Source organism: Mastigoproctus giganteus, chromosome 12, assembly GCF_048544385.1.
Source record: "Mastigoproctus giganteus isolate SK-2022 chromosome 12, ASM4854438v1, whole genome shotgun sequence".
Taxonomy (NCBI): domain Eukaryota; kingdom Metazoa; phylum Arthropoda; class Arachnida; order Uropygi; family Thelyphonidae; genus Mastigoproctus; species Mastigoproctus giganteus.
The window spans coordinates 143306551-143322038 of NC_143586.1; the positions used below are offsets into that span (position 1 = coordinate 143306551).

Genomic DNA, 15488 nt, shown 5'->3' on the forward strand with positions numbered 1-15488 from the left:
TACCCACCAAGGAGCCCTAGGGAGTGGAATGCTCAGGCTATCTGAGCACCATGGCTGCATATTGCCCAGCCTGAATACTGTCCCCTCAGACCTTGAGGATAGGGGACATGAGGCCTTAGTATAGTGTGTCCATAAATTACATGTGTTCTCCGATTAACTTTCGTTCTGTAGAAAAGAAACTGTGTTTCCGAGAGAAAAACCTTGAAATCCTCATTTTCCTTATGGGTTTCTGAGCAGGTTGCAGCACATGGCAGAAACACCAGACTACTGCTACTGCTGGATCACAGATTGTTGCTGTTGGATCCCAAAGATGCTAATCTAGAGGACCAGCAGCAACACTGGGAGTTCCCCCTACTACGTACAGGTGATCACATTGAGGAGTGGAATGAAAGGAGGAGTTCTAAAACAGAACATTAGCATTAGTAGAGGCATATGATGCAAGAAAGCAAGCTTATGCAGCATCAGCAAAAAAAAAAAAAAAAACCCTCCCATTTCACCCCTCAATTCGTTCCAAATGCCTGTCCAGCTCAGCCATAAATTTATTTAGGCTATTAGCTTCCACAACAAAAGATGGAAGCCTGTTCCACCAATCAACTACCTGCTGGCTAAATGCAAATTTTCGCACATCAATTCTACAACTATCTTTCCTTAATTTAAAACTGTGCCCCCCTCAGGTTCTTAGTCTGAGCAAGAGGGAGAATCCCATCAGCATTCAGCTTGCTCAACCCATTCAAGGCCTTGTACACCTCAATCTGCAACACTGTTGCAGACTTAGAATAGATCAATATATTTATTTCAAAAATCGAATATACTGGATATTTTATTTCACCTACATTGTGGAGAGTATGCATTGGATTTTAAAAGATAATTTCTTTCAAAGTGGATATTACTTAAAAGATGTAATATCCACTTCGTGAAACACACATGGATATTAACATCTCACAAGCAAAATGGTCATGCAGACAAGCATCAGAATGCCACTATAAAATCTGTCTGAGATTGCATTTTCTGATTCTTCAATAGAATAATCAACAAGTGTTTTTTTGCAGATATAATTCATGAACAAGATGATTCTGTGAATGGTCAAATATTTAACAAAATGATCACATGCCTGAATTTGCATGTTTGTGTTCTGTATTTGTTGAACTTATTAATTTACATCTGCACATCAAATACACTGGTATTTGATGACAAGACTTTCCTGTTGCTATATGTTTATATTGATACAATCCTTACACAGTTAGCAGATATACTCCAGTGTTTTCAGTACCATCTGTAAGATGGTAAAAACACTGTGAATAGGCCAAGCATAGTGTTCTGGATAGATGATAGTAAGAGTAAAATAAATGATGGAAACAAAATAAATGTTCCACTGAAATTAATCTACAAAAAAGAATATACAATGGATAACTTAGGCTGAATTTCTTGGTTACTGCACAGCTGTCAATTGCAGCAGTCAGTGACTCTAGTAGTTTGGAAGTAGGTCATGGAAGAGCCAAGAATGAAATATAAGTGTATTTACTGGCTATTTGATTTCATCTACAATACAGAGAGCATGTATTTTACCTTATAAGATATTTTCTGCTCACCTTGTAAATCACACCCCCTTCCATTTTGATTAGTCATAAATATGTAACTAATATGAATATTATATGAGTCTCAAGTGAGGATTTCAAGGTTTTTTTCCTCTCAGAAACACGTTTCTTATTTACAAAACAATCAAACTCATCAGAGAACACATACAATTTATGAACACACTACACTAAAGCCTCATGGCATTAACTGCACTGATACAAAGTCAACCAACTAAATCAAACACTACATATCAATTCATGCTTTCTTATGTGATTTATGGATTAAAAAACTGGAAAAATCTCAATTTGGCAGCCTCTGAGGTTGCTGGATTTTGGAACTTTATACCTGTATTAATGCTTTAAGTTTGCTATAATGTTTGCAATTATAGTTATCATATTACTATATAACCTCTCTTTAAAAAAAATAAAATTATTATCCTTTTTGTGTTGTTGATGTTATTGGGTTTTAGGGGGATCAGTGACTCAGACCATATTTTGCACTGTGTCTGTGTTTTTGTGGGCTGATTTACATGTTGTGCAAGCTGAACTGCTAGAATAATTTGTTGGGGGGGATACTTCCTCTTGTGAGATTGGCTAACAAAAGCTAAGAGTGAAGAATCCTGTAGAAATTCCTCCAGTCTATAACTGGAGAAATTTGAACACAGACCTCAAATGAGTGACAAGTGGTTAAACTACTATAGTATATGGACAATTTCTTTTTATGAGCATCACCATTGCCACCTTTTATTCTTTGGGTGGAATAGTAGTGGTATGTGGGCCTTAGTTACTCTGCATAATGCTTATTATGGCCTAAAAAGTTAGAAAAATACTATTGGTATATACTTTTTATATGTTGTGGGGTAGCACAATTAAAGCCAATTTACTAATTGTTTATTAAAGAATCAATTTTGGCATGATTAAACATGCATTCATAAAGATTATTTTGATTTGTAACTTGAGAAAAATAAATACAGAAATAAATCTAGAAAAATAGTAACTGTAAAACAATTTATTGACTTATTCTTAGACACAAAAGGCATTCTTCCAATGAATACTGGGTACAGGAGTCAAACAAAATAAGTAACAAAAATAAACAATTAAAAGGTCTTAACATGTATAAGGTGTAGTGTCAGCAGAAAACTAAGAAAACAATTCAAAAGAGTAACATTAAAACAACTATATACATGGGCAATATACACAATTAACTTCTATATCTGTTCTGAAAAACATCAGTCGTAAACTGCTAAAAAACTAATAATGAAGTGGATAAGACCAATTCAAAATTTAAACTTCAGCCAGTTTAATCTGCCAACTTGGAGTAACATTGGTATGCAATTACCTGAGTATCTTGATTCCAGTAACATTAGTTATAAACAGTCAACGAGCAAAATTCTTTATAATTCCAAAGATTCTCAAAATGTCATAGAAGTCAACCTTAATCAGGACAAAATCTCTGAGTCTCAAAAATAGTCTCTGTTAACATTTTTCTGCCAATAAACAAGGTAACAAGAGAAATATATCTCTATGAATATTATACAGGAATAGGTAAAGTACTAAGTAGCCATCGGAGAACAACCAGATCCTGTCATATTCAAAAACAGGCAATTTGTATATTTTTACAGATATTTATATATATATATATATATATATATATATATATATGATGTGGTGCTGTACTAATATATATATATGTATAACATGCCAATAATTCAGATATATATCAAGACCAGTCTGACAGTAATGCATTTGCATAGTTATCACTTAAGTAGCTATAATTCCTAAAGGACACTTTCTTTAGAGATTTCAAAGAACCACATACTGATGTTGGTCCAGAGAAGACATCTTAAGAGATAACTAATGAACTATAGGTTTATATAAAAAAAGTACTGTTAAAGCTGAATATTAAAGTTTATAACCTGAATTAATACCCAACTTTTATAATAATAAAAAAAAATCATCCCTTTAAACAACTAACAATCAATGCAGGATTCCTTAAACTTAACTAAAGAGATGTATGACAACCATTAAATAGTTTTTCAAAAAAGTGTTTTACTTTTACAAACAAATATTACATTAACTCATTTATCTTGTATTAAAGGTAATCACAATGAAATTTAGATTTAATTTCACATTAATTGTTCATAATTTCCACACTATGATTCTTTTATAAACCACACCTCCTAGAACTTCCCAAAAGTGAAATTCAAACTCAGGAATTAACAACAAATGACATCAGCATAATAAAGATACTTACAAAAAAAAAAAAAAAAAAAATATATATATATATATACATTTATATATGAAGAGGAATGTGAAGTAGAAGGATTTTCAGCACATTCTAAAATCTGAACATATTGAAATAAGAGTCTTTTGATTTTTTTAAATGCTGAACATGGATACAGTACTATTCACAACAAAATATACAAGGAGAATTTGATCTAAGCAAATTCTTTAGATAGATTTGTTTCTATAGAAATGATTACTATGGCCATGCATTCTGTGAATGAAATCTTTAACTGTTCATGTGAGGTAGTTTTCACGCTGTTGAGTTATTGGCAAGGGCTGAACAGGACTGAGATCTTCCTCTATTCGAGCCTCTCTTTCTGCCTTTATTGTCTTTGGATCTAACCTTTCCAAGGTTGCCATAACTAAAACAATGAAGATTTAATAAAGAAGCTCATATAATACATATAATTTCATTATGACACAAATTCTTATATAATTTAAACAAAATTAACATTTTTTGGAGAACTGTCTAAATTTAAAATATTTACAATTTAAAACACTTATAAGGATGAATATTAATGTATAGATGTTACCAGCATGGCGTATTTATGTTTAGAAAAGTGGTTTATTATGAAACAATAGTATATTTATGCAAGTATGATCCACAATTAAATAATGGCCACAACCCATAGAAAAATATAATTTTTATTTTCCTATATAAGAAACACTAATTTCTTCATTTTCAGTTTACACGTATACAGTATAAGCCTTGTTAATCAACCTCTGCTAAACCAACTTCCCAGATTAATCAATACTTCCCTTTTCCTCTTTAAAACATATATCTGATGCCAACAATACACTGCAGTGTGCCATGGGCACTGGTCCAGTATGCTTGCAACTAGTGTAGTGCACCGTGCCCAACTGTTCAGTTGTATGCTTCCTGAGAGATCATTTGTGTGTTTGTTCAAACTGTGTTTGCACCAGTAAAATTATTTATAATTATGGTATGTAATTTAATTAAATATTATATAAATCAATTTAATGTGAGTAATAAAAGAAAGCTGTTGTTTCTATGAAAACCGAGTTGGATGTTTTGGAAAGACTCGTGACAGTAAGTCTCTTAAAGAAAAAAAAAAAAAAAAAAAAACCAACTGCTGTTGAATTAGGTGAAAATGGCAAAAGATTGGGGATAAAAATAATAAAAATTCTAGGATTTTGCAATCATTTGTTTCATAAGGATCATTAAGTTCTTGCTGCACTTTAAATAAATCAAACTTATATGATGGTAGACAATGCATTGAATCTATGGTTTATGCAATAAAGACAGCACAGAAAATTTTAGAGAAAGTGACATATGGCTTGCACATTAGAAAAAATATTATGGTGTTCATGTACTGGGTATTAGCAGGAAGAGATAATCTGCTGATCACATCACTGCACAATAATTCAAAACAAAAAAAAAAGATTTAAGATTTTATCAGCAGAAAAAAATTGATTGAAGAACAACTCGACAAAATGAACGAAACAGGTCTAAATTATAAGATGTTATCTATAAAAAAACAATGGCAGAAAAAGCAGAGCTTGCTGCACCAGGATACAAAAAAAAATCAAGATAGAGAAAGAGAAAATCGTGGTAGCTACCTGCAGCAATGCAACTGGAACTCTCAAATCGACAACTTTAAATTAATAATCCTAGAGCTTTTAAAAAATATAAATTTAATCTATAATTTACTACCACAAAAAAATAAGAATGAATGGATTATTATTCAAAGAACACTTTTTTTTTTATGAATTTGTATCTTCTGTAAAGAAATACTTGAAGAAAATAAACTTAAAGGCTATTCTCTTTCTAGCTAATGCTCTTTCACATCCCAGTTGTATGTGATGATCTCAAAGAAGGGGACTTAAAAGTCATGTTTTTACACTAAATGTAAAATTCTTGATCCAGCCTATGGTTCAAGGGGGTTCTAGAACATCCGAGGAGACATCATAAGTGAAAATTTGAGTTTGATTTTAAAAAACAGAAGACATGAACAGAATAGGTCTTACAGAATCGTTAAAAGTTATCAACATCAAAGATGTGTTTACAATATAACACTAGCACAGAATGAAATTCTAATTTCAACATTCCAATCTTGGAGAAAACATGTTTTATAACTAAAAACTTTGGCCATGGATTGAAAATGCTAACGAAAATTCTGAACTACAGGAAGATAATGAAGAACGTAGCTTATTAACTGATTTCAGACAATTGAAGGTTGCAAATAGTTAGAGAAAGAAGGCATACAATAATGTATTCAATAATGCTTACAAAAAAACTTGCAATGATTTTTCGAAAATGAAATTACGAATGATGCAGAATTCATGATGTACATACCATGGCTGAATTTTTTCACACATCCACCAAAAATGTTCTAGATAAACAGCTTTACATTATATTGAACAGCAGCCTGAGTCAACAGTAATTGATTTGATGTTTATAAAGAGAGTGGAGGGACTATGTTGTGATATGTCACATTTCATTATCTTAAGAGATTATTATAGTTACTGATTTTATGTAAACTAATGTACATATATATATATATATATATATATATATATATATAAAAGCATACATTTTTATGAAATCCCTGCTTTAATCCACTTTTTCAATTAACCAACTACCAGTCCCGATTACACTGGATAAGAGGAATTCTACTGTGCTCTTACTGAAAATGGTGTTTATATGAGCAATGTTGGTTGGTTGATTTGGGTATTTTACTAGTGCATTAGTTTCTATATTGTGCCAAACTTATGATTTGTGATTTATTCACTGATGTCTTTTATATTAAATTATAATAGTTTATATGTTTCAGATATTGGAAAACTTCGGATATATTAGGTCTATCTGCCAATATTGTTCATAATGAAATAGCATCTCTTGCTTTTAAAAAAAGTAATTTGTTGTTCTTGTGTAAAGTTAGGACAGTCAAGTAGAATATGTTGGACTGTTAGCACTGTTTGACAGAGCACTGAAGTGGAGATTCAGCTGGGAGCAGGTAGCAGTGGGTAACATTACTTACTATATTCTATTCTTAGTCTGCCTAGTGTAACTTCGTCTTGTCTGTTAGGTCTTGCACTGGTTTTCCATTGTTGTAACAACGGTTTTATCTAATAATTTGTTAACTGCTTGCTCCTGCCATTTTTGTTGCCACTGTCTTTCGCCGCTATTTTGGATTGTAATTTTATAGTCTAGGTATGGTTTTGTTTTTGTTTTGTTATTAGGAGCATTAGCAACTAAGGCCATATTACTCTGGGGATATGCGGTGGTCATTCCCTGACCTTTCCGCATCCTCTGTATTTGGTGGTCACGGGCTCGAACACCGGTCTAATCAAGAAAAGCGTGCTACGCACTGCTGCTCCTGCCCACCTGGCTACGGAGGTGCCCTAGGTATGATATTTTTATGGTTTTGTTGATCGGGCTTTCCAGTTGTTTTGTTGCTGGGTCTGCCTGTTCACTGCCATATATTCCTACATGTCCGGGAACCCAACAGAAACTTATGTTTTGATTTTGTTTTGCTAGTTTGGTTAGCATGTTTTGAATCTGCTATACAGTCGGATGGGTATTTCTGGTGATATTCTTTAAGGCCTGTAGGGCATTGAATAAATCTGCGAAGCTTATAATGCTGCGGAAAGTTGGTTAGCCATATATGGTTCATAGCTAGTTGAATAGCCTCCAATTCTGCAGTATAAATGCTGCACTCAGTTGGAATTAGTTGGGAAATGATGGTATTCGGGAACTTGGCAGCTATCCCTACCTTGGTTTCTGTTTTGAAACCATCTGTGTATATCAGGTTGGAATTGCAATGGATTAGATCTTTTAAACACATGCCTGCTGTTTGTTAATGTTTGGATGTATGCTATACAGGTAGTTCTTGAATTTACGAGTTATTTCGTTCCTAGCATGTGCTCGTAAAGCGAGAATTTATTTCCCATAGACATAAGGTTAAAATTAGGGGTTACGTTCTCAACAATGAAATTAGTTAGCTAATTAGAAATCAAGAAAATTATAATAATAGAGAAATTATTTACGACTTACAAATGTTAATGAATGTTTATTCTTCACTATCATCATCGATTAAATTCACACTCGTTGATTACTCATTATTGGCTCAGCACTCGCTGTTTGTTGCACATGGAGTCATCTTCTCTTTTAATTATAAATTTCACGATTGCATGCATAAGCATTTTTTAATGGCACACACAAATTGCAACTAATATGATTCGTGTGGAATAGTAGTAGTAGTAGCAGTGGCATTTGATGCAAGAAAGCAAGCGTATGAGCTTATGCAGCATCAGCCAAAAAAGAAAAAAAAAAAAAAAAAAAATCACACCATTCCCTCCAAATGCCTGTCCAGTTCCTCCTTAAATTTATTCACCCTATCAACTTCCACAACGACAGATGGAAGTTTGTTCCAGCAATTAACCACACGCTGGCTAAAGGCAAATTTCCGCACATCTAATCTACATCTATCTTTTCTTAATTTGAATTTATGCCCCCTTAGGTTCGTAATCTGAACAAGTGGAAGGATCCCATCAGAATTCAGCGTGCTCAAGCCATTCAAGGCCTTATATACTTCAATCAGATCACCGCGCAGGTGCCTAGTCTCCAGTCACTGCAATTTGCAGAACTTAAGCCTCTCTTGGTAAGAGGATCCCTTCATTCCCCTCACCAATCTTGTTGCCCTTCTCTGTACACGCTCAAGTAAATCTACATCCTTCCTAAAATGAGGCCTCCAGACCTGTACGCAGTACTCAAGGTGTGGCCTGACCATTGCCCTATACAGAGGGATAATCACCTCCTTTTCCCTGCTAGCAAAATTCCTATATATCATTGACAAAACCCCATGACCTGCCCTAGCAGCCTGTCTGCATTGCTCAGAAAATTTCATATCTGACTGCACAATTACTCCCAGGTCTTTTTCATTTTCTACCACCTTAAGTGTAGTGCCACACACTTGGTACGTTTCTCTGGGGTTACTCCTACCCATATGCAGTACTTTGCATTTATCAAGGTTAAACTTCAGTTGCCACTTCTTAGCCCATCTGCCCAAATTATCTAGATCCTGTTGCAGTAGCACACTGCCATTACTGTCATTAACAACCCTGCCAACCTTTGTATCATCTGCAAACTTCGACATTAAGCCTGATATACCTTCATCAATATCATTGATAAATATACAAAACAACAGTGGACCTAACACCGAACCCTGTGGGACTCCACTAATAACATTAGTCCAAGAAGAGCAGCACCCATTGATTACCACCCTCTGTCTTCTCCCACTTAACCATCCTTTTATCCATTGTAGCAATTTACCCTTAATACCATTCTGCTCCAATTTGTACACTAGTCTTCCATGTGCAACAGTGTCAAAAGCTTTCCTGAAATCCAAATATATGATATCAAAATTATTTTTTGCATCCAGTTCCTTTGTAACCACATCATAATATCCTATCAAATTTGTCAGACAAGACTTTCCCTTAACAAACCCATGCTGTGTCTGAATTATTGCCGCAGTCTTGTCTAGATGATCCTGCAATGCATCTTTAAACAGTGACTCCATTATTTTACCCAGAACAGAAGTTAAACTAACTGGTCTGTAATTACTCGTGTCACCCTTTGTTCCCCCTTTGTGAATTGGGAATACATTTGCACATCTCCAGTCCGTGGGAACCTCCCCTGAGTCCAAGGACGCTCTCATAATTATGGCTAAGGGTTTGCTTAGTTGCTTTGCTGCCTCCTTTAATATAACTGGATAGATCCCATCCACCCCAGGTGCTTTTCTTATGTTTAACTTCAACAATTTCTCCTCCACTTTGCTTTCAGTTATTACAAAATCATTAAGTATCCTGCTACAATTTGATAACCTTCTGCCATTTTCAAACCTTAATAATTCCTCATGTGTGAATGTAGATGCAAAATACTCATTCAGTTTGTTTGCTATCTGAGCAGGATCATCAACAGTCGAACCATCGATGTCAAGTGGACCAATCAGATTCATCCCCTTCCTTTTAGAGTTTATATAAGTAAAGAAATCCTTGCTGTTTTTCTTAGCATCTTTTGCCAAGGATTTCTCGTAATCTGCCTTCGCCTGCCTAACCTCGTTTGTCACCTGATTACAGACTAGTTTATATCTGCCATAGGCTTCTGAGTAACAAGTTTATGAAGCTTAAAAAAAGGGAATGAAGAGAAGATTCTGAAAATTTATTCATGTTTGCATATGATTGAAGATTTCAGTAAAGGGGAAACACATTTCACCATAATAACGTAAAACACCACACAATTCCAGCTATCGGTATTTTCGCAAATGCAAGAAGATTGAGTTTACTACCTGTTTATAATTGCTTGCAGTAACAGAAAAGCCCAATAAACCAGAAAGTGCAAATTGTTTTATGGTCGTGACCTCCAGAACTGTGCTTTAGAAAAATATCACAAAGGTGGTTAAAATTGATTCTTATAACGGAACATATGATAACGATGAAAGTGTAGTGCATTTTAATGATTTGAATTGGTAACTAATACAATTTAGAAACCACGCTCACGACCTTTTATATGGCCTTAAGGTCACGCTTTGTGACCTTAAAAATGACATTTTAGAGAGATAAATAGCTTAGTTATACAGAAAAAATTTCAACTTCCAAGATCTTGAAACAAATTACCAAAAATTTGTTTCAAGATCTTATTGAAATGAATTTTTGGTAATCGTTATTGGGTTAACATTATGATATTTTAACGATACGATGGTGTCTCTGAAACTGATTAATATCGTAAAGCGTGGTATTCTGTATTGTATAGCTATGCATGTGGTTTGTAATGCGGTATTTATGAATGTTTAATATTAATTTTTTGCAATTAATGTTCATATTTTCGATTTTGTTGATACTTGATACTTGGGGGAAAAAAAAACTCGTAAACCCGGAAACTCATAAAGCGAGAACTGCCTGTATATGTTTTCGAAATCTGGTTCATGTAAGATTGTCCATATCAGGTGGTAAAGTACTGATTTTATCTTTGCAGTGTAGTATAACAGCAAGTTTTGTCTCTAGAGTTGTAGTGGTGGTTCATGAGCCTCTGCATATAGGCTTATATGCAGAGGCTCATGAACTTTATGTACAGTATTAGGTGCGATATGCTCCTAATACTGTACTTAAAGCGCTATGATGCACTGGATTAAGCCAACTCAGGGCACTAAGTATGGCCTGTTGTACATGGGGGCTCCATAGTCTAGTTGAGATCTTATAAGGGCTCTGCATAATCTCAATAAAGTAACTCTATCTGTGCCCCAGGTCATCAACGATAAGACTCTCAAAATGTTTATTTTCTTGAGGCAGTTTGTTCTTACTTGTTTTTTACGTTCTAAAAAAGTTATTTATTGTTTTTTTTATCAAGGATAAGTCTAAGAAATTTTATGGTTGGTTTAATTGGGATTAACTGTCCATTAAGTTTTAATTCCGGATGTAAATGAAGGTTTATTTTCACACAGAAGTGCACACCTACTGTTTTTTGTGTGGAGATTGTGAAAACATTTTCCTGAGCCCAATTGCTGACTTTTTTATTGCACCTTATAATTGGTGTTCTATTGTTCTCATGTTTTGGGATTGGAAAGAGATACTGAAGTCATCTGCTTAAAGAGCTGTATTTATGGTATCCGTTGGGTTATTGAGTTTATTTTAATTTCAAATACTCTTTCTTGTAGAAAAACTTTTGAGAGTATAGTTTGTATTCGTACTTGGAAGGTTCAGTGCTGTAAAAAGTTCTGGATGAAAATAGGGAGATGCCCTCTTAACTTTAAGTTATATATGTCCCAGAGAATGCCATGACACCAAGAATGGCATTCTACGTATTGAATGCTTTCTCAATATCGAAACATCACGACTAAATGTTCTTTTCTAATGAAAGCATTCTGTATGTCGTTTTCTATTTTAATTATGAGGTCTAAGGTTGATCTATGTTTTTTGAAAGCCACACTGTACAAAAGGTTATAGTTTTCTAGGTACCACATAGGTCTTGCATTTATGATCTTTTCCATTAATTTCCCTAGGCAGCTGGTGAGTGCTACTGGGCAATAGCTGTTCAGATTAGTAGAATCTTTGTCAGGTTTTGGGAAAGAGAGGACAATTGCATGGTACCACATGTGTTAGGAAACTCGTGCTCTGTATAAATTCTGTTGTACAAAAGAAGTAGGGATTGCAAACATTCTTCACTGAGTTTCTTTATCATCATATAATTGATGCCATCTGGACCTTCTGCACTTTGTTTTGTTTGTGATAATGCTTTATGGAGTTCCATTATGATTAGTAGATGGTTATATTCTTCTACATATTTTGTGAAGAAATTTAAAATGTATTTTTCTTGATGATTTTTATATTTCTGGAACTTCGGTGGATATGATGTGGTGGCAGATATTTTGGTAAAAGTTTCACCTAAAGCATTTGCTATATCTTTTGGATCAGCTATACCTTGCTCTTGCCAAATGATAATTGGATGTACTAAATTTTGGTATCAACTGCTCATTTTATCCCAAACTGTTGGGATAAAATTTGTAGTTCTATTTATGGTTGAAGTGAAACGTACCCAGGAGGCTTTCTTGCATGCTTGTTTGCATATCTTGCTTTTGCTCTCATTTTTTAAAAATGTATTAGATTGTCTGTGGTAGGATTTTTTGCAAAAAATATTCCATGCTCTGTTTCTGTCTTGTTTTGCTTGAGTACATTCCTCATTCCACAAAGGCTTTGGGAATAGAGGAAGTTTGGTAGATGTTTTTGGTATTGATTTTTCTGCTGATTGGTTAATTTGGTCGGTTACACATTGTACTGCCTGGTCAATGGTTAGTTGTCGAACTATCTGTTGTTCGATTACTGCTAGATTTCTGATTTTTCAAGCTTCCATTTGGGTTTTCATCTGGATTGACATGGGCTGGCTATTGTTAGAGGGACAAAAATGGGATAGTAGTCACTGTGTAATGGATCTTCGTGGACTATCCACTCTGAAATGGGATATAATGCTGGGGAGCACAAAGTAAGATCTATTGCTGAGCTGGTTCCTGTTGGAAGGTGAATGTATGTGTGTTTTCCATTATTCAGGAGGGTTAGATTTTTCGCATCTATTACTTTTTTTATTCCATGTCCCCTTTTATTAAGATCCCTATTTCCCCATAAGGGGTGATGTCCATTTAGATCTCCCATTATACAGTAAGGAGGGGATAGTTGATCTATCAGCACTAAAGTCTTCATAAATTATTTCTTGGTTAGGGGGTAAATATATTGATATTATTGTTATTAAACTACTTGCTGCTATACGTACTGCTACTGCCTGAAGAGTGGTTTGTAATTAGGCTGGTATATGAGAATTGACAAACAAGGATTGCTACCCCTCCATGGGCCATAGAATTATTTATTTGATCTTGTCTATGTATAGTGTAGTTCTTTATTAAGATTATATTGTCAGGTTTTAGATATGTTTTTTGTAAGCAGAAACATCTCAGGTGATACTTAGAAATTAAATCCTGGACCTCGTCAATATTGAAGGAGTTTACTTATGAATGGGTAATGCACACACATCATTTCTACTACCAAGGTAGTTGTGCCTCCGTAGCCAGGTGGGAAGGAGTAGCAGTGTGCAGCACACGGTTCTTGATTAGACCGGGGTTCAAGCCCATCACCACTAAATATGGAGGATGCGGAAAGGTCAGCAAATGACCACCGCATAACCCTGGAGCAATATGGCCTTAGTTGCTAATGCTCCTAAAAAAAACCAAACAACAAACAACAACCAAGGTAGTTTTAATGCATAATTAAAACTACCTTGGTAGTAGAAATGATGTGTTTGCATTACCCATGCATAAGTAAACTCCTTCACACTCTTAGGTATTTAACCAGAAATATCTTTTAAATCGTCAATATTATTATGGAAACCTTGACAATTCCATTGAATAAAAGTACTCATTGTTTTGTTTTAGACGAGTTTTCTGGTTGTTTTCTTGTTACTGTTTTATATTTTTCTGTCCATGATTTGTGTCTTTTATGGAATTGTGGCTTTCCAGTGTCCATATCTTCCTTGGCAAATATTTCTAGAACGAGTTATTGTTGTGTTTTTCCTGCTGTGTGCATTTTTTCAACAGCATAATATATTGTTATGGAGGAGTTTTCTTTGGTTTTTCCCTATAACAGTGAAATTACCATAGGTGGAACTGAAATAGGGGTGTTTGCTGCCTGTTCTTGTTTCTGCTGTTTTGGGGTTGGGAGCAATTTGCATGCCTAATCCGACAGTGATTCAGTTGCTGCGATTGTGACTTCAGTTTGTGATCCTCAATGTTTTGTTTCTGTGTTATTTGTAATACTGTGTTATCTGTACATAGGTAGGTTTCCTTATGTTGGCTGGTTGTAACATCTTTCTGGCTTCCTGGTAGGGAACTTATATGTTCTGCTTTATATTTTTGACATTTAATTTTTGGATAGTATCCTAATTTCACGTGCTGTGGTGGACTTGGAGTATTGAAAGTTAAAATGATATTTCTAGTCTGGATAATTATTCCTTCTTTTCTGACTGTCATTCGTTTAGCATGGTTGACTCCTTGGTTTTTCATTTCTTGTAGTATTTCTTCTGTTCTATTGAGGACATCCCATTAAGAGATTACTCCTTAGCTTAGCTTTAAAAGAGACATATGATCCAAGAAAGCAAACAGCATCAACCAAAAAAAAAAAACAAAAAAAAACCAACAACACCACTTCACACAAACATTCGTTCTAAAAGTTTATGCACTTCTTCCTTAAATTTATTTAAGCTATCAACTTCCACAACAACAGATGGAAGTTGTTCCAGCAATCAACCACCCACTGGCTAAAGGCAAATTTTCAGACATCTATTCTACAACTATCCTTCTTCAATTTGAATTTATGCCCCCCTCAGGTTCACAATCTGAGCAAGAGGAAGAATACCATCAGCATTGAGCCTTTTCAACACATTCCAGGCTTATACACCTCAATCAGATGCCTAGTCTCCAGACAATGCAATTTGCAGAATTTAAGCCTTTCTTGGTAACAGCACCCCTTCGATCCCCTCACCAATCTTGTTGCCCTTCTTTGTGCTCATTCTAGCAACTCCACATCCTTCCTAAAATGAGGTATGAAGACCTGTATGCAGTACTCAAGGTGTGGCTTTATACAAAGGAATAATCACTTCCTTCTCCCTACTAGCAAAATTCCTGTATATCATTGACAAGACCCCATGACCTGCTCTGGTAGCCCCATCTGCATTCCTCAGAAAACTTCATATCTGATTGCAAAATTATCCCCAGGTTTTTTTCATTCTCTACCACCCTGAGTGTAGTACCAGACAGTTGGTACGTTTCTCTGGGGTTACTTCTACCCATATACAGTACTTTGTATTTATTATTATTATTAACTATATGGTGCAAGGAAGCCTGAGGCTTATGCTGCACCAGCCAAAAAAAATTCCCGAGTTACCCTGAGAGAGAGAGAGAGAGAGAGAGAGAGAGAGAGAGAGAGAGAGAGAGAGAGAGAGAGAGAGAGAGAGAGATGATATCCAGCTCAGGACCCTGGGTGTGCCAAGCCCATACTCATCAGATGTGAGCCCTAGGTTAAACTGCAGTCGGCACTTCTCAGCCCCTCTGCCCAACTTTTTATCAT

At 35.0% G+C, this 15488-nt stretch overlaps 1 protein-coding gene across 3 annotated transcripts in view; it reads right to left on the minus strand.

Annotated features, from left to right (window-relative positions):
* Nucleotides 1-4035: 4035 nt before the first annotated feature.
* kmr (pleckstrin homology domain-containing family A member kramer) overlaps nt 4036-15488 on the minus strand; it is a 666551-nt gene continuing 655098 nt past the window's right edge. For 2 of the 3 annotated variants that reach the window (XM_090386565.1, XM_090386564.1), the window contains exon 27: nt 4036-4222. In XM_090386565.1, coding sequence (XP_090242691.1) covers nt 4095-4222 — 128 coding nt within the window. In that variant the 3' untranslated portion in view covers nt 4036-4094. The remainder of the gene's footprint in view (nt 4223-15488) is intronic. The other variant, XM_090386566.1, reaches the window with a different exon arrangement.